The sequence below is a fragment of the Bufo bufo genome, chromosome 2, assembly GCF_905171765.1.
Source record: "Bufo bufo chromosome 2, aBufBuf1.1, whole genome shotgun sequence".
NCBI classification, from domain to species: Eukaryota; Metazoa; Chordata; class Amphibia; order Anura; family Bufonidae; genus Bufo; species Bufo bufo.
Window position 1 is genome coordinate 263,837,413 of NC_053390.1, and position 19,452 is coordinate 263,856,864.

Here is a 19,452-nt window from a genome sequence, read left to right on the forward strand (position 1 = left end):
TTCTTTGAAAAATTTATAAACAAAGTTAAAAAAAAAAAAAAACACCCCACATGTGGTCATAAACTGATATAAGGGCACACGGCAGGACACAAAAGAAAAGGAGCGCCGTATGGTTTTTGGAAGGCAGATTTTGCTGGACTGGTTTTTAGATGCCATGTCCCATTTGAAGCCCCCCTGATGCACCCTTACAGTAGAAACTCCCAAAAAGTGACCCCATTTTGGAAACTAGGTGATAAGGTGTCAGTTTTATTGGTACTATTTTGGGGTACATATGATTTTTCTGATCATTCATTATTACATTTTATGGGGCAAGGTGATTTGGAACAGTTTTTATTTATTTATTTTTACAGCGTTCACCTGAGGGGTTAGGTCATGTGTCATTTTTATAGAGCAAATCGGACGTGGCAATACTTAATATGTATACTTTTTCTTATTTATTTAAGTTTTACACAATAATAGCATTTTTGAAACCAAAAAAATTATTTTTTAGTGTCTCCATAGTCTGAGAGCCATAGCTTTTTTATTTTTTGACTGATTGTCTTAGGTAGGGTCTCATTTTTTGCAGGATGAGGTGACGGTTTGATTAGTACTATTTTGGGGGCATATGCCTTTTTGATTGCTTTGTGTTGCAATCTTTGTGATGTAAGGGGACAAAAAATGGCTTTTTGGCACTGTTTTTATTAAAAAAATGTTATGGTGTTTATCGTACAGGGTGGATAATGTGATATTTTTATAGAGCTGGTCGTTACAGATGCAGTGATACCTAATATGATACCTAATATGTGTAGTTTATTTAATTTTTTCATTTTTTAATCTCTTTTAAATGAGGTGATATAGGAAAAGGCAATTTATTTTATTTTTAATTTACATTTTTATTTATTTATTTTTTTAACTTTTTTTATTTTCACACTTTTTTTTATCTTGAATATCCAGTGGGGCTGATGGCTGTATTATACTTTGCAATGCTCTGATAGGTGGCAACACCGCCATGGCTACCATCGGGCCGCTGCCATCGCAGCGCGGCAGCCCGATGGTTGAGAGAGGGAGTCCCCTCCCTCTATTAACCCCATGGATGCCACTGCCGCGACATGGATGCCACTGACACTTGCTGCTGATGGCGGCAGCTCAGGAACAGAGCCGCCGCCATCACATACAGCAGGGGGACCTCACAAGGGGACACAGATGAGGAATTGGGACACAGATGGGGGCAGGATACACTCATGGGGGCTGACGATATGGATGGGGGCAGGCGGACACAGATGTCGGCAGGGAGAGCGCATGGCTGGCAAAAAGGTTGGAGGCAGGGCGCATGGGGGGGCGCACAGATCGATGCAGGGGCACAGATGGCACACACTACTTGATTTCCGGCTCTCATCTGCAAAATGCACTTTTACAACTGCTAGCTGTGTGGGGTATGTGCAGATAGGACGTGTGTGTATATATATATATACACACATTGTATATATACATTGACTGCTGTTGCTACAAATAATGCTCCTTCTTTTGGTAGACTGTTTTAAGGAGCGATTGTGCAAGAAAAGTGCTTTCAACCAGCCAGCCTCCTTCTGTAGCATAACATAGAGTTCAACAGTGACATTACATTACGGGAACTTTTTTACCATCGTAACATGTTTGCATTTATTTTATATTGCTCTTTGGCTTCATGTGAACTCAACATCTGATTCAACTACGACAGGCAAGCCGAGTGCCCCAACATGGAAAGACTGCTTGCTTCTTAATACTGTGTGCAGACTGCCTTTGTCTGGGGCAGCTTGCAGTTTCCTGTGAACACACTGCTGCAGAACTCATTTCTTAGCTGCAGGTGCTCAAGATTATTTTACTACTCTTCTGGCATTTTATCAAGATTGAAACTGCAAGAACTGGCTGAGGGTGGGCAGTCTCGTCTCTGCTAAACATTTCTACATTTAAAAACACTGATTTTGCACTAGTTAAGTAGCATAGCACGCCATGCTGCACAGTTTAGTGTGGATTAAGCCATGCAAAGGGCAGACCCAGACACGCTCATTATTGTGGTATCATTGCAGTGTCTGGGTGTTTTTATTATTCCGCTTACTGTGCTAAAGTGAAATCCCTTCTTTGTGGGGTCAGTGCTTTGATTACCTTACCTTGGCCTATAAGTTATACAGATATTAAACTGAATTCTCTTTCGAGCGCTGGGAGTGTTATGTTGGAAGACTCCTTGCATCCATTAGAAAGGTTAATCATCAGAACACAAACATAGAAAGTTATTGCTGAAGACTAAGTACAAGTCTCCTACATACTGCATTCTTCATTTCAGAGCCAGATGAAATTAAAGTCCTTTGCATTGTTGCAATTTTGGTGTCTTCCTAAAAAAAAGCAGTGCTGTACCTGATATTATTCTACATACGAACCTGGGTTATTTCACCTAGCTCCTGTACACCTGTAGGGCCTTATCCACACAAATATATCCGTCTGCAGAAATCGATCATGTAAAAATGCCTGTGTGGGGTGTGTGTGTCCATTTTTAATGTCTGTTTGTGATCTGTTTTTCTCATTTGAATAAAGAACATTATAAAAAATATCCCATAGAGTTTAGTAAGTGAGTCTGGTTTGCAGTTATGGACCAGGATAGGGCATGTAAGTTTCTTGGATAGGAGACATAGATCTGCTAAAAAATGGATGTGTGAATAGCCCCATTAAATTGTTTGGGTCCACATGCAGTCCATTGTTAAAATGGAAAGCACATGTGAATTGGTGCATATTTAGCACTTGATGTCTGGACAACATTGGTCTGTGCAGCATTATTTTCCTAATGGTGCTTAGCAAATAGCATCCAGGCATTTATAGAGATAGTCCGAGATCACAATATTGATGGCCTACAATTAGGATAGGCTATCAATATCAGATCTGTCAACTGTTTGAAGGCGGTGCGGTGCTTCTACGAGTCTGACCCTCAAAGATCTGATATTGATGACCTATCCTAAAGATAGTGTACTCATCTCATACATGTTAGGGTACAGCCACACAGGTTTCCTGATGCAGTCTTGGAAGCCAAGATCGGGAGTGGATGATAAAAGGACAAAAAGTATAAAAGACAGATATTACTTCTCTTCTTTGAATCCAATTCCTGATTTTGGCTGCCAAAACTGGATCAGGAAGCCTGACCATGTGGTCGTATCCTTATGGTGTATATATAGAAGCTGGTCCATAGCACTCAATAGTGGTAAAGCCTCAGTTCTTAGGTGGTTAGTGATAGCCTCATCATCTGTACCATAGTGGCTGATAAAAAGAGTGTTTCCATGTTGTGGCTGGGGAATCTATGGTGGTCATTGATTTATAAAGTGCTTATCTTCTTGTGACCAGTGGCATGAAATTCCTTGTTTTTTGCCAATCAACATCTCGTTCTGTGTCTGTTTCTTAGTTATCAATGGTATGATACAGTGTGCTTATCTCATCCATGTTGGTCAACAGTAGACATAGGCTTTATTTCCTGGTGGTCAATTAAGTAAGTTAAACAGTGGTGCTTGAACGTTTGTGAACCCCTCAGAACCTTCTATATTACTGCATAAGTTTTACCTAAAATTATATCAGATTTTCAAACAACTGCAAGTAGATAAAGATAACCAAATCAAACAAATGAGTCAACATATTAGACTTGGTCATTTATTTATTCAGAAAAATGTTCCAATATTACATGTCTTTGAGTGTCAAAAGTATCTGAACCTTTGCTTTCAGTATCTGGTATGACCCCCTTGTGCAGCAATAACTGCAGCTACAGTATTTTTCGCACCTAGGTTTTAGAGGAGGAAAATAAGAAAAAATGTATTTTTAATCAGATCCCCAATCTTCATCAGACCCACAAACTATACCCTCAATCTTAATCAGACTTCAGATCAGAACCCCATATCAAACCAGACCCCCATGACAGGCCTCAGATCAGTCCATGTCAGATCTCAGATCAGTCCCCCATATTAGATCGCATCCCCATGTCAGACTTCAGATCAGTCCTCCATATTAGATCAGACCCCTCATTAGAGCTCACAGCAGCCCCACCCATGTCAGACCTCAGATTAGATGCCCATCATAAATAAAACAAATAAATTCACTTACCTCTCCTGCTCCACTGCTACTCTCAAGGTCCGGTGGTCTTTCCTGCAGTTATGCTCCCTGATCTTCTCTGGGCCCACCCTGCACTGTGAACTGACTGTGTGCAGCATCAGGTCATAGGGACACATTAATTAAGACCAGTGTTTTAGTCGAAAGTCTTAATAAGGCCCCATAGCTGGAGGTCATTCTGCCAAAGTTATGAAGAGTTGCCGGCCTCTCCATAACTTCGGCACATCCAGAGCCTAAAACAGGCGTAGAAAATGGTAAATCAGATGGGTCTGTTGGCATGTCCCCTGCCACGCCCACAATTTTAGACATGGGGTGTGCGGGGCAAAGTAGCAGATAGCAGCGCAACTAATTGTTGCGCCGCCATCTGCACCTGAATATTTCAGAATAGTAAATGACCCCCATAGTGCGCACACTATGTCCTGACACTGTACGCAGTCAGGACAGTGCAGCACAGCACCCGGGGAAGGTCAGGGAGAGGTGAGTACAGCAAGTGTTAGCAACGCCTCACTTCCCTTGACTCCTGCATACTAGGAGCACTTCCATAATGGAAGTGCTCACTAGTATTCGCTTTATAAGACTAAATACAAAAAGAGATTTCTGCGCTCACCTCGAAGGGAGGCACGAAATGTGCTAGGAACAGAGCACTGGATAAATACCAAAAACAGAAAAAAAGTCCAGCTTCCAAAAAATGTAACAGCCTTTATTGATTATGTGCTAAATAAAATGCAGTTAAGACAACCCTTTTACGTGGTTTGGATCTTACAAAAATGTGAAAAAAGAATAAGGATCATTTTTGTAAGGTTGCTTTATAAGACGCAGCACCGTTTTCCCCCAAGTTTTGGGGGAAAATGGTGCATCGTAGAAAGTGGAAATATGGAAAATATTTCAAGTTAATGTTGATTAGTCCTGCACATCGGCTTGGAGGAATTTTAGCCCATTACGCCATACAAAACAGCTTCAACTCTGTTATGTTGGTGGGTTTCCTTCCATGAACTGCTCAATTAAGGTTCTTTTACAACATTTCTATTGGACTAAGGTCAGGACTTTCACTTGGCCATTCCAAAACTTTAACTTTATTCTTCTTTAACCATTGTTTGGTAGAATCACCTTTCTGCTTAGGGTTGTTGTCCTGCTATATGACATAACATACAAATGCTCTGACATTTCCTTTAGAACCAACAGACCTGACAGAACAACAGACGGGGGACACCTGGGAAATATTGACCATAATACAGTATAATAAACGTCCAATTGTCATTCAAAAGGATGTTTTTTCAGGGAGACACAAAAACACTGAACTTCCAAAAAGTTACCTAGAGGTTTCTTTGTGAACTCATTGACTTTTATATGCCTTGCTCTTACAGCCTCTCCTAAGGAAGGTAATACTGGTTTTCAATTTCCTCCATTTGTACACAGTCTGTCTGACTGTGAATTGATATATATCCAAACTCTTCAGAGATAGTTTTGGAACCTTTTCCAGCCTGATGAGCATCAACAACTCTTCTTCTGAGGCCCTCAGAAATCTTTGTTCGTGCCATGAAACACATCTACAAACATGTATTGTGAAGATCAGACTTTATTAAATCCCAGGTGAAAATACTTGACTCTAATTTAACCTTCAAATGATCTGCCAGTCCTAAAAGTTCACATGCTTTTGCCACTCACAGATGTGATATTGGACCATTTTCCTCAATAAGTAAATGACAAAGTCTAATATTTTTGACTCATTTGTTTGCTTTATTTATCTTTATATACTTTTAGAACATGTGTGAAAATCTGATGTAATTTTACTGTAGGTCAGATTTATGCAGAAGCATGGAAAATCCTGAAAAGTGCACAAACTTTCAAGCATCACTGTATAGCTAGAAAAATACCTAAAGTTTTCCATTTAGCCAAAAACTGAAAGACTAGTTGAAGTCCAACTACTCCAGAGCACACAACTGTATTAGAGTAGGCTTTGATTAATATCCTAGAATGTATAGTTTCTTTTTGTTATAGAGATTGCTGGTATGTAGTATCATTTCCATGTCAATGCCAATATGAATCCATATTTAATGTATCATGCGAATGAATTGTATTCTTCATTACTATTATTATTAGTTTAAACTAGATTTTCCCAGAAACATAATCAAATTGCATTTTCTTCATTTCAGTGGCTCATCATGACATGGAGAATGCATTTAACTGCAGCTTCATTGAACCACCATCTGTTGTTGAACAGCCGTCTCCTTCATGGTCATCCCGTGGTTCATTTTCATCCTTTGATACCACTGATGATGGACCTGTATACTGTGTGCCTCATGAGGGTAAGTGAAAAAGGAAATTCTGCTGTATATCTAAATTTATTCACATGTGGAATTAAATCATGAGACAGTGGCACGTTAAGTACAAGCATCTATAAGATGTCTTTGAGCAGTTAAAACAGCTTGCACAAAACCATGGTTTCATGGGTGCTCTTCCCAGCTTCCACAGTTTTAGTGCAAAGGCTGTGTAGGTGACCCTTATGGAGAAAAGCCCTGTCAGTCAGTGGTTCACCCAAAATCAGTGGTCCATAGAACTCTAGAGATACCCTATACCTACTGTTTTAACTGCTCCTAGACAGCTTACATTATTACTACCCACACATTACATGTGAACAACATACACGTAGTGTAGTAAAGTTGTACCTTTCTTTCTCCTCATATTAGGACTGTCATATTATCTTTGCACATCTAATTGATACAAATGTGTTCATTCTCATGCTGTTTTATTTTTTAGAATCAATGACAGACTGCAAGGAAAAGGGAAATGTCAGTGTTTTGGAAAAAGTGACACCGCCACTTAATGAGGAGGAAGCTGGGGAATATACATACTTAAAGGATTCTGGATCTCCTAAATCATCCCAGGTTGATAACAGTGAAACTCCATTATTGAAATCATCTGACAGTGAAAGATCATCTTGTGGTTCAGGATCGACTGGTGGTGCATTGTATGCTAAAGTTGCACGGTTATCTAAACAGTCTAAAGATGAAGATGACACTGCCATGGATGGTAGGTGTGCTACAATAGGTGCAAAACCTCCATCTCCTGAAAGAACAAAACCACCTCCACCTGATCCTTCTACAAAACCTAAGGTTTCTTGGATTCATGGCAAGTTTAATTCAAACCAGTCTAATTCATTACCAGCATTTAATAAATCTCTAGATAAGACTTCTACTAGTATTGACCAATCAGAACTAAATGCAAGCATTAGAGATCATCATAGAAAGAGAACCCCCAGTGATACTTGCCCTGCTGGTCAAGGCAAAAATGAAGACAAAGTCATCATGAGGAATAAGGACAAGGGGCACAAGCACTTGAAGGATGTGAGCATAACAGAGAGCAAACCTGATGAATCTCTGTCTCCATCCAAGTTAAAGCACAGAAACAAAAGTCACGATCACATAGAAAGTATTAATGGGACAGTTCAAAATGCCCTAAAAAGAATAGGAAACCTGCATATTGATAAAAAGAGTAGTGATAATAAAGATGCTCCAAAAAGTCCAGATCACAGCAAGTCTCTGGCTGAGGTACTTCATCCTCATTTGTCCTCAGAGGCAGCTTCCTTGCTGGCAGCCCAATTAAAAGAAAAAACTCAAAGTCTCAATCGAATAGAGAACAGCACCAATCAAAATGGTATTGGTCCCCTAAAAACGCAAAAAGAGAAACCTACTCCTCCACAGAAAGCCAAGCGATCTCCTGCAGCAATCAACCAGAAATCCAGCAAAGCAATTCTGCCCACTACCAGCAATCTGCAAAAGATGATTAGTCCAGTTACGGAGCCAGTAACCACTGCAGGAAATCTGCTTGAAAAGAAAAACTCTAATAGCAGCCAAGAGCAGCCTGCAGCTGTGAAGGAAGACACAGGTGAACCAACAGTAAAGAAGACACCGATTAAGAAGCCACCTAGGAAGAAAAGCAAAGATGCTACTTTGGACACTGATGGAAAAGTGCAACCAAAGATGGCCATAATGCCACCACAGTCAGTAAAATAATGATGGCAGAGTTGTACATGTTGTTATCACTCTAAATGAGGGGCATTACAAGGAACTATCTTGACTTCTGCAATATACTTTGATGTATCTTGCTGTAGCCACGCTTTGAGCCAAAGAAAACTGAGAGTGCCTTTGTGATGAGGACACGTACATGTGGAAACCAGGTTGTCGAATTCAGTTCAGAGACCAAGGAGACAAATCAGTGGCTAAACTTTTATGGAACAAAATCAAGAATACCATTTAAGTGCCTCCAATACATATGCAAGGCTTCAGAGCCATGCGTAAGAGGGAATGATGGTCTTACAGAACACATCATATGACCATATGGAGAATGTGGTATAAATAAACCAGCAACTATGGTAACATCATAGTATTGCTTTGTATAGGAGACTATTCAGCAACTATTTATAGTCCTAATTGCCTACTGCCAAACCTTGCCTTTATTAGTTAGACGCCTTATCATACTTTATTGTTTGAAGCAACTAAGTTATTTAAAGAAATGCTTATTTTTGTATTCTGTTGAAAAGTGAAGATTATGAAGGAGCTTTTTGAAATAAGGATCATAAAACGCTGTCAACATGAAATGCCAATGCTCAGCATAGCTGTTGACTCTCCACCTTGGCATCTGTCATGTAAAGTGCATAAGCAGTGCTTATTATAATATAAAATACCTTATGAATCTGTTATAGTTATGCAGTAATGGATAAGCTAGCTTTTTTTTATTTTTTCATTTTTGTTTGATTATTTTAGACCAGGATCAGTATTACTATGGTTAGAATAGCCTGGTTTAAAATGCATCAGCATACAGTATATTGTTGTTTATGGATGGGACTTCACACTAGACATATATATAGATATTAATATTTAATGTTTACTCATTCTTTATGCATAGTAAAGGCAGCCGTATCAGAATCTAAACTTATATTTCCAAAAATGCAGATTTATGAGTCTAAAGGGGAATGAAGTTCAGCCCAAGTGATTTGATAGGCCGCATTCTCTTATTTGTTTTTTTAAAATAAGAAAAAATAGGGGTTGCTGTGGCTGGTATCTAGTATTGCAGCTCCATCCCATTCACTTTAGTAAATATGACCTGCAATACAGGACACGGGCCATTAATAGCAGCAGGACTGTTTCTAGGGGAAAGGCAGACCTTTTTTACTTATTCTGGACTACCAATTAAAATATTGGTAACCAGGCTGTATACAGTGAGTATAATTTATCAGTGTCCTTTTACGTCAATTTCTTTTTCTGCATTTAGAGCTAACGAAAAATACATGATTAATATTTGGATAGAGTTGGTTTTGGGGCTTTTAGGTTTCTAAAAAGCTTCAAGTTCAAAGTATAACAAGATTCGAGAGTTTTTTGTTTTAAGAAAGAACACTTTCAGGGTCCAAAGTAAAGTTTGGTCTAGCACTTATTGCATTATGTACACTTTTAATCCATTTCAAACTCAAACGTGTTGTCAAATATAAATTGTCAAAAGTTTATGTAGAAGAAGAAATCTGTGGCACTCACCAAATCACCATTCATTACTTATTGCAGCATGTTTACATTACCAACAATGGAGAGATAGAAAAGAGCTGGGCGATGATCGTTTCTCGTGTGCCTAGGCTTTGTAAAGGCCCTTACAGATGGCTGTAGGGCAGCTCTTTGATATCTGTCTGTATTGTTATTTTAGATATGCTACTATGAAGAATGAATGAGCATTTGGTGAGTGCTGTGGATTTCTTCTCATATACTATACACGGCATATGACTTTTCTTCACTCTTCAAACTTTACTGCAGATCCTGATGCAAGCAGTGCCAGCATTTCTACATAGAAAGTTTATAGAAATCAGTTCTGCAGGACACTTATACTTTGATAAAACTTTTCGGAATATTACTAACAAAAGGTTTTATATATACATATAAACATACAGGGACATCAAATGAACATTAAATTACAATGTCAATTTGAATCACAAAATTGGGACACACAAAGCTATTGCCACTCTGCTTAAAGGGCTTCTGTCACCCCACAAAACTCATTATTTTTTTTTTGGATAGTTAGATTCCTTATAGGGCGATATAGGAGAATATAATAGTCTTACTTACTTTCATGCGGCCGATTCTTTATAAAACGAACTTTTATAATATGTAAATGAGGGCTCTACCAGCAAGTAGGGCGTCTACTTGCTGGTAGCCGCAGCAGCAATCCGCCCCCTCGCCGTGTTGATTGACAGGGCCAGCCGGGATCTCCTCCTCCGGCCGGCCCTGTCAGTAATTCAAAAATCGCGCGCCTCTGGTCATTCGGCGCAGGCGCTCTGAGATGAGGAGGCTCGTCTCCTCAGTGCGCCTGCGCCGATGACATCACCGAAAGAGAAGACGTCATCGGCGCAGGCGCACTGAGGGAGTGCTGAGGAGACGAGCCTCCTCATCTCAGAGCGCCTGCGCCGAATGACCAGAGGCGCGCGATTTTTGAAATACTGACAGGGCCGGCCGGAGGAGGAGATCCCGGCTGGCCCTGTCAATCAACACGGCGAGGGGGCGGATTGCTGCTGCGGCTACCAGCAAGTAGACGCCCTACTTGCTGGTAGAGCCCTCATTTACATATTATAAAACTTTGTTTTATAAAGAATCGGCCGCATAAAAGTAAGTAAGACTATTATATTCTCCTATATCGCCCTATAAGGAATCTAACTATCCAAAAAAAAAATATGAGTTTTGTGGGGTGACAGAAACCCTTTAAGATCAGTGACTAAGATAGCTGACCGCCAAACACTACCGACTTCTCCATAAGTGTGCATTCTCGGCTTCTAACAGTGGCTAATCTCCTGGCAGAACATTGAATATAGCATGCTAAAAACTGAGCATTTTTAAACATGCTTGATCTTTGTTCCCTCCATAATCTGATTGAGGGAACAATCAGGAGGGCCCATACATGAAAATCTGTGGATCAAGCCAAACTCAGAAGAATCCATTGACATTGAAGGGGTTGTCTGGGCTCTTAATATTGATGGACTATCCTCAGGATAGGTCATCAATATCAGATTGGTGGCGTCCGACACCCGGCCTCCCCGCCAATCAGCTGGTTGAAGGGAAGGCCGCACTTGTTGCAAGCTCAGCCTTCCCTTGTTTGTTTACCTGCTCGCCGTCAAGATTGCAGCAGTGAGCAGTTTTAATTACAAGCTGTCCCATTCACTTCTGTGGGATGGCTCCTTCCTATTCAAGTGTATACAAACAAGCTGTCCTATCGAAATTAATCGGACGACTTGTAATTACGCCGTCAAAAGCGCAGCGGCGAGCAGGTAAACAAACAAGGGAACACTGCGCTTGCTGGGAGTACGACCTTCCCTTCAACCAGCAGATTGGTGGGGGGTGCCGATCTCATATTGATGACTTATCCTAAGGATAGGTCATCAATATTAAAATCCTGGAAAACCTCTTTAATGTAATGTTATGACCTGCTTTAGAAGCAAGGAATGATACTTGTACTTGTAATATTGCCTGGCATCAAATACTACATCATGTAAAGTGATAGGGAACAGTTCAAAACCTTGTGCAGCTGCACAGAGATACGGTAAGCAGGAGGCCCAACTTCAGCTTTGAATTAAAAAAACACTTCCCATTTGTTACTAGACTGTAAGCAAGTGACTACAGCGATGGTTCTCCAGGTTTCCAATTACTAGTGGATTGGCACACCAGTGAGGGAATACAAGGGCCCCAAATACTGTGCCAGTACAGGTGCTCTCTTACTGACCCTGCCTATGCATATGTACTAATAATAGCTGGTTGATGGAAAGGAATTGTTCACAAAATTTACATGGGAACATGTTTTAATTGCTCATATTTTTAAGGTCAACCAACACCTCTTTGCATAATGTTAGTAAAGTAGGGTACTCTATGGGTAATACTTGGCACCTGCTATGCAAGTGACACCAAAATGCTGATTGTATCCTTGTCATATTTTGCTTTAAGCTACCAGAAATTACATAGAGAAGTATGTATACTATATGTGCTGATCCTTGGATATCGAAAGCCATATCACAGCCACATAAGGCCTCTTTCACACGAGCAAGTTTTCCGTCCGGGTGCGATGCATGAAGCAAACGCAAAGCATCCAGGCTGAATCCTGACCCATTCCTTTTAATGGGTCTGTGTTTTTACACATAATTTCTCAGTTCAGGAAAAATCACAGCATGTTCTATATTCTGCGTTTTTTCACGCAGCTCTGGTTCCATAGAAGTGAATGGGGCTGGTGTGAAAAACAGATTGCATCTAGATACAGTCCGGACGCAATGCTAGAAGATGCTGAGACTGAGGCAGATACAGCGGGGATTAGCAGCATACCTATGATACTCACCACTGTAGAAATCGAGCGGAGGTAAGAGAAGCAGAGAGTACCATAACAAGTGGGACGCCACAAGGAACACCGATACCCGCAAATATCCATTTAATTGTGAGTACTCTGAAATAATTACGTAACTGACATTAGCTGTGATTCGATATCCCACAGTAGGGGGATATCCAAGTGATATATCCCATATACAACTTAAATACAACAAGAATACTCTGTCAACGCTGTGCTCCAGAGGATATACGCAATATAGTGGACATGCAGAATAAAATAACGGCATATACACATTTTAATTGACATATCTGGAATAAATGTCGAAGGTTTCTGATATCTACTTGTTTAAAGTGGAATATTTTAACCGGACACAAATAATGAAGTGTCTATAATGAACGGATAACTAATCTTCCTTTATGTTGATCAATCACAACTTGGATAAAAATTTAATGGTGTCTTTGATATATGAAGTCAATGCTATAACTTAGACTGTTCAGTCTCTGGGAATACTGCGATCTGAGTTACTACTCCGAAATCAATACAGATCATGACCCCGCGGATGTTGAACAAGTATAAAAAAAATTTAGGGTGGGTTTTTTAATTGTTTATTTTTAATTATTTTATTGTCTAATAGTATTGTGAACCATTCTTAATCTTTATTTTATATTATATGTAAATAAATGCCTATATCTGGGAGACTCTGGATGGTGATTGCCTATCTAGTTTATAAAATAATTTTTGAAGGTGTAAATTGTAATTCTTTCGTTTTTTTCACACGCATGCAAAACTCATCAAAAACTGATTGCACCTGCGCGGAAAAAACTAAAACACTGAATGCAATCACAGACAAAACTGATTGAGCTTGCATGCAAAGCCTTCAGTTTTTTCCTGAACAGATCCAGACACAATCCGTATCATTCGTGTGAAAGAGGCCTAACAGTCCTGATACACTGATACAGTGCTGATACAGTCTTTATGTTGTCTGTCGGTAGATTTCTCAGACCTGAGACCTATTGTGCTGTAGTAAACTTATTAGATCTGCATGTTTATACCTGCTTATACTCAAGCTTCAACATTATTTCAACAGATTCATTGGAAAAGTGCTTCCTCTAGAGACTATTTTAGAAATTCTGAATCTATTTCTGCCTATGTGTATGTTTTTTTTGGCTGAAGTTACAATATTATTTTTGGACAGCTTCCCACATGCAAAACAACTATATATATATATATATATATATATATATATATATATATATATAAAGAAAAATGGCGGCACTGGCTCCAGAGGGAGAAGACGGGTGCGCGTCCCAAAGGGAATGGACTGGTTTCCCTGATGAATATAGTCGTAAAAATGAGCGGCACTCCAAGGATAAAAGCAGTGAACCCTTTATTCACACCGGTGGTGCAACGTTTCGGCTCTAGTCACGAGCCTTCCTCAAGGCTTGAGGAAGGCTCGTGACTAGAGCCGAAACGTTGCACCACCGGTGTGAATAAAGGGTTCACTGCTTTTATCCTTGGAGTGCCGCTCATTTTTCCGACTATATATATATATATAAAAATAGTTATATATATATAGTTATATATATAGTTATGGTATATTTCCCAAGTAAAAGTAATCTTAAGTAGGTTGAAATTCAGGATTCTAATCAAGTTTCTAAATTGACAAAGCAAGCAATACTTTGTATTAGCAGTTAAAGGAGTAGTGTTAAAGGGGTTGTGCAGCCATTACATATTGATGACCTATACTCAGGATAAGTCATCAATATCTGATTGGCAGGGGTCTGACTCCTGGCACCCCTGCTGATCAGCTGTTTGAAGAGGAGGTGGTGCTCATACGAGTGCTACATCCACTTCAAGATTACTGTGCGCGTCGTCTAGGACGTCTCGGCTGCGCAGTATAATTAAAAGTTCTTGATTTATTCACTTGAATGGGATGACCACTTATAATGAGACTGTGCCACCCCTGCAAGCGGGACAACATGCAGTGTAATACAGAAGAGGAAGCAGTGCTTGAACGAGTGCTGCCTCCTCTTTAAACAGCTGATCGGCACGGGTGCTGGGAGTCAGAGCTCCACCGATCAGATATTGATGACCTATCCTTAGGATAGGTCATCATTATGTACTGGCTGCAGAACCATTGGATTTTTCACTTTTAGTGATGACTTCAATGTAATGCAAGTATTTGACATCCATTTAGACTGGGAAGAGCCTGACATTTTATTGTCAGGGAGGAAATGGTCAGTGCTGGCCTTAGAAGTGTGCATCTGGGCAATACCTAACCTCTAATTAAGGTAGTGCAACTAGGCCTAATCTCCTGGGATTCAGGAGCTTGTACACTCGATTCCATACTTGGTGCTACAGTATATGAAAAGTCAGCTGCATACAATGTTGTGGAATTTCTTAGTTTATTTTATTGATTGGACAGTGTTATTTAGGCAACAGTCTGGTAATGTTATTTGGTTGACTTGAGTATTGATATTTAGGCACTGTGTGATTGTATTATTTGGGGACTGTATGGTACATCATCGTACTGCATAGGGCACCAAGGTATCAGTCAAAATAATCAGCCTCACAAATTGATTGATTTTTAGATGGTGGTTGTCTGCTGCATTTTGGCTTACAAAAATGTTACCTTTATTAGTTCATAATAATAAAAGTAGTTTGAGGCAGTGCTATTGCCTCCTGTCTCTTCCACCATTGTGTCCTGTCATATATGCTGAACATACCGTTGGGCTCCTTACTTCCATTTCAGGGTGCTGTTTCCACCCATGCGTCCAGTGACAGACGTGGAAACATAGAAACATAGAATGTGTCGGCAGATAAGAACCATTTGGCCAATCTAGTCTGCCCAGTATTTACATTTTGGTTTTATTCATTTAGACTGTCTTTTTTTCTCTTTGCACACAAAATTCAGTTTTTAGCATGTTAATTAAAACTAGTTTTGCTATAGTGAATAACATTAGTTTTCATAGGCGCTTTTCAGGTGGACGATTAACACTATATCATTTGGATCTATTTAGACCATTTGGATCTATTTAGGAGATGGTAAACATGGGTATCATTCACCTGCTCTTGGACAGTTACACTAAAAGCAGATAGTGCCCACTAAACAGCCCCAAAACAGAGGATGGAAAGGGAAAAGCACTACACAAAGTGTAGTATATCTGACAAATATGTTAATCCACGGGCACTGGATTTAAGTTCCTTTTATATGAAAGACAGACATTTACCGGGAAGGAACGAAACATTTCTGATAATTGCTTGTCTTGGAGATGAGGACGACATTTGTATACAGCATTCACCTCAGCGGAGGTGAATGCTGCATGTAATTGTTGTCCTCGTCTCCGCTGACGATCAGGCAATTATCAGGAATTTTTAGTTCCTTTCCGATAAATGTCTGTCTTTCATGTAAAAGGACCTTAAATCCAATGCCCCTGGATTAACATAATCGTCCAGTATACTACATCTCCATTGACGATCAGGCGATTATCAGGACCATCTTGGATGGCCACAGAAAAATCATCTGAGCAGCACAATCTGTTACACAGAAGCAATGATTTTGGGTGCCGGCCTGAAAGACATGATCACCCGATGAAAAAGTGTTTGCTTGTTCATCAGGTAATTGCCGACACCTTTATACAGGTCAATTATCAGGAACGAACATTTCTACAAAACACTTCTCCTGGATAATTGGCCTGATTATCAGTGTAAAAGGACCTTAAATAAGTTAGTGGGTGTGATGACATCTCTTGTGAACAAGAGCTGAGTATGCTGAAAGCTAACTTACTGTAGGTGTTTTGGGCAGAACAGCAAAAATGTAAAAAAAAATCCTAAATACTTATTATCATTATTGATAGCTGTTAATCCAATTTTTTCCTGTTTCCAAGCAGGCGTGATAACTACTAGTGTTGAGCGCGAATATTCGAATTACGAATATTTATCTCAAATATCGCAACTTCAAGAATTCGCGAATATTTTTAATATAGTGCTATATATTCGCTATATATAGAATATTCGTCATTTTTTAAGATCTGAAAACATGATTCCGCCCTGCTTCTTGCTTGTGGGACAATGAGTGAGATCCCAGTGAGATTGTGAAAACTCAGATCCAATGGTATATTCTAACCCCCAGGCGTTCCCATGGTGACGGGGACGCTTGTCGGGGAGGAGTATGCGGAAGTGGAGCAACTGTACAGATTGAAGAAAAAAAAGACGAATATTCTAAAAAACTAATATATTCTATATAGTGCTATATATTTGTTTTTTAGAATATTCGTAATATTCTAAAACAAGAATATATACCAATAAAGCGAATATTCGAAAAAAAACAAATGTAGAGCAATTTAGCTAATATAGTGCTAAAATCTTCTTTGTCTAATAGTTGTAATTTTTTTCTCATCTGAAGTTCAGATTATAAAAAAATTACAGCTATAAAAAAAAAGATTATAGCACTATATTAGCTAAATTGCTCTACATTCATTTTTTTGAATATTTGCTATATTGCTATATATTCTTGTTTTAGAATATTACGAATATTCAGAAAAACAAATATAGCACTATATTAGCTTTATTGCTCTATATATTTGTTTTTTAGAATTTTCGTAATTTTTTTCCATCTGAAGTCATGATTCCTCCCTGTTTAAGTAACTTAAGCAGGGAAGAATCATGACTTCAGATGGAAAAAAATTACAAATATTCTAAAAAACTAATATATAGAGCAATATAGCTATATAGTGCTATATTTGTTTTTGACCCACGCCTGTAATGATCGCGTAATATTCGCATATTACGCGATCATTACCTTGCCGATTTTTCGAGTAAAAAAATGTATAATATAACGAACATTCGAATTCGCAAATATTCTACGAAATAACGCGAATTTGAATTTTCCCCCTGCCGCTCATCACTAATAACTACAGCATCATGTCATGCAGCTCTAGAAAACTGGAGAATGGGAAAGGAGCAGAATTAATACGGTTTATTTTTCAGTTTTACATCTTACTGTCCAAAGACCAAATTATATTACACAGAACCCTATTGGCTGAGGGGGGTTAACAGAAGAGGGAGGCAGGAACCAAATTTGATATGCACAGTTTAAAACCTTATAGAGCCTATTTATGCTATTATGTTTTTTTCTACAATTTACAGTACTTATGGTTGACATCCATATGGTGATCTCTCTCAGGAGGCAGACCTAAAATAACTCTGTATCTAGCTCTGTATATCTAACTTCTTTGTAGATGAAAATGTCAGTGAAATATCTCTTGAATGAGAAAATAATTCAGGATAGTGCATGTTGAATAGGGTTATAAATAATGTTACAACATGTAGCATAATGATGAAGTGACCAGTATTTGACTGATTATTTGAAAATTACTCAATCAACTACATTTTCCACTACTGCTGACTGGAGTGATATATGCATTTGTATCATGTTCTGCCTACAGGTATAAAACAGACAAAACCAGTTATCTTTATTAAAAGGGTTGTCTCTTCTTAGACATTGGTGGCATATTATTATCTCCAGAACAGGACCCCCAAAGTGAGTGGAGAGCATCTGCACATGGGCAGCTGCCCTCCATTTCTATAAAGCTGCTGAAAATAGCCAAGCACTGGCTCGGCTAGCCCTGGCAGTCCCATAGAAGTGGATGGAATAGTGGTCTGCTATTTTCAGAACTCTCATAGAAATTAATAGAGAGCACACCGCAGGGGCCAGTTCTGGAGATAGGTGCAGGTCCCAGAGGTGAGACCCTCACTTATCTGACACTGGTGGTATATTATAGCGATATGCCACCAATGTCTAAGATGAGGCAACCCCTTTAAGTTTTTTTCAACTATGTCTTTCTTCCTGTTGTCACATGCACCATGCCACCACCATATATACAACTTTTATGTCTGTTATGCTTTTTCATTTACAATCTTATGCGGTTTTAATAAAAATAAAAGTATATTTTGCTGACCTGATAGCAGGCTATATATTGCAATTATTGTATAGCATTGTAGATTTTTAGGACTGACGGCTTGAATATGTAATTTGAATACAATTTGCCTTTGTTAGTTTAGGTCTTATTTCATGTTTGTCATCTCGTGAATGTGTCATTGTGGGTCGAATCAGGGTTAAGGTGAAAGGTCGAGCTGGTCTTGACTGATGTCCTTGTACCTGAGAATATAGAATACTTTCTAGCGAAACTGAAAGCTATACACAACCAATATTGAGATATTGGTGATGGAAATTTCCTATTTATAATCTGACAACTGCGCCAATTGTTGATTTTTGTAAAGTTGTTTGCTAGTAGGTTTAGCTACTTACTATTTTGTATGAAAAGACTGGTACGCACCTGATCCGGTTGCCCCAAGGAAAAGCTTTGTTAATAAATTTCTTTTTTTTCCTTCATTTATTTGTCTGGTATGTTTGTATTATTAATATGTTGTCATGTCTTCCTTTATTATATTAAACTAATTTAAACATGTACCGTATTTACGGTAATATCTATTGATGCAGAATGAGCAAAAAAAATTTACGACAAGAATTACTTCCCCGTACAGCATCTTTGGAAAAACGATGCAGAGGCAAGCAAGTTGTTAAGTGACCATGTGCCCTAGTACACTGGAAACCAGGGACTAGGGTACATAATCATAGGGGAGCAATAGGGACTGGGACACCAAGAGACCGCAAACAACTCAGTACCTGCGACTGGCCAAAAATACACTGAACACATAATAGGGGACACTAATCCATTAACCACAATAAGTCATAGTGTACAAATAAAATATTAAACACTACTGGCTTGGGCATCATACCCTGGACACCAAAGACTATTGCACCATATTATAAGTCAGCAGGAATAGGATACTGAGTATGGAAACTGCAGGTGATTTTGGAAAATATATTTCCTCCTACAGATCTGGTCATTGTTTGTTGTACACCACGGAACCTTAAAGGGGTTATCCCATGATTAATGTAAAAAAATGAAAATCAAACATCATATAGTACATGACAATCTCTTTCTA

General features: G+C 39.1%; 1 protein-coding gene across 1 annotated transcript in view; it reads left to right on the forward strand.

The window, feature by feature from the left end:
* Nucleotides 1-10,041, forward strand: part of SCARF2 (scavenger receptor class F member 2) — a 222,146-nt gene extending 212,105 nt beyond the window's left edge. Inside the window, exons 10-11 of the mRNA XM_040416534.1 lie at nucleotides 6,252-6,404; nucleotides 6,856-10,041. Of these exons, the coding sequence (XP_040272468.1) occupies nucleotides 6,252-6,404; nucleotides 6,856-8,111 (1,409 nt within the window). The 3' untranslated portion in view covers nucleotides 8,112-10,041. The remainder of the gene's footprint in view (nucleotides 1-6,251; nucleotides 6,405-6,855) is intronic.
* Nucleotides 10,042-19,452: the final 9,411 nt, after the last annotated feature.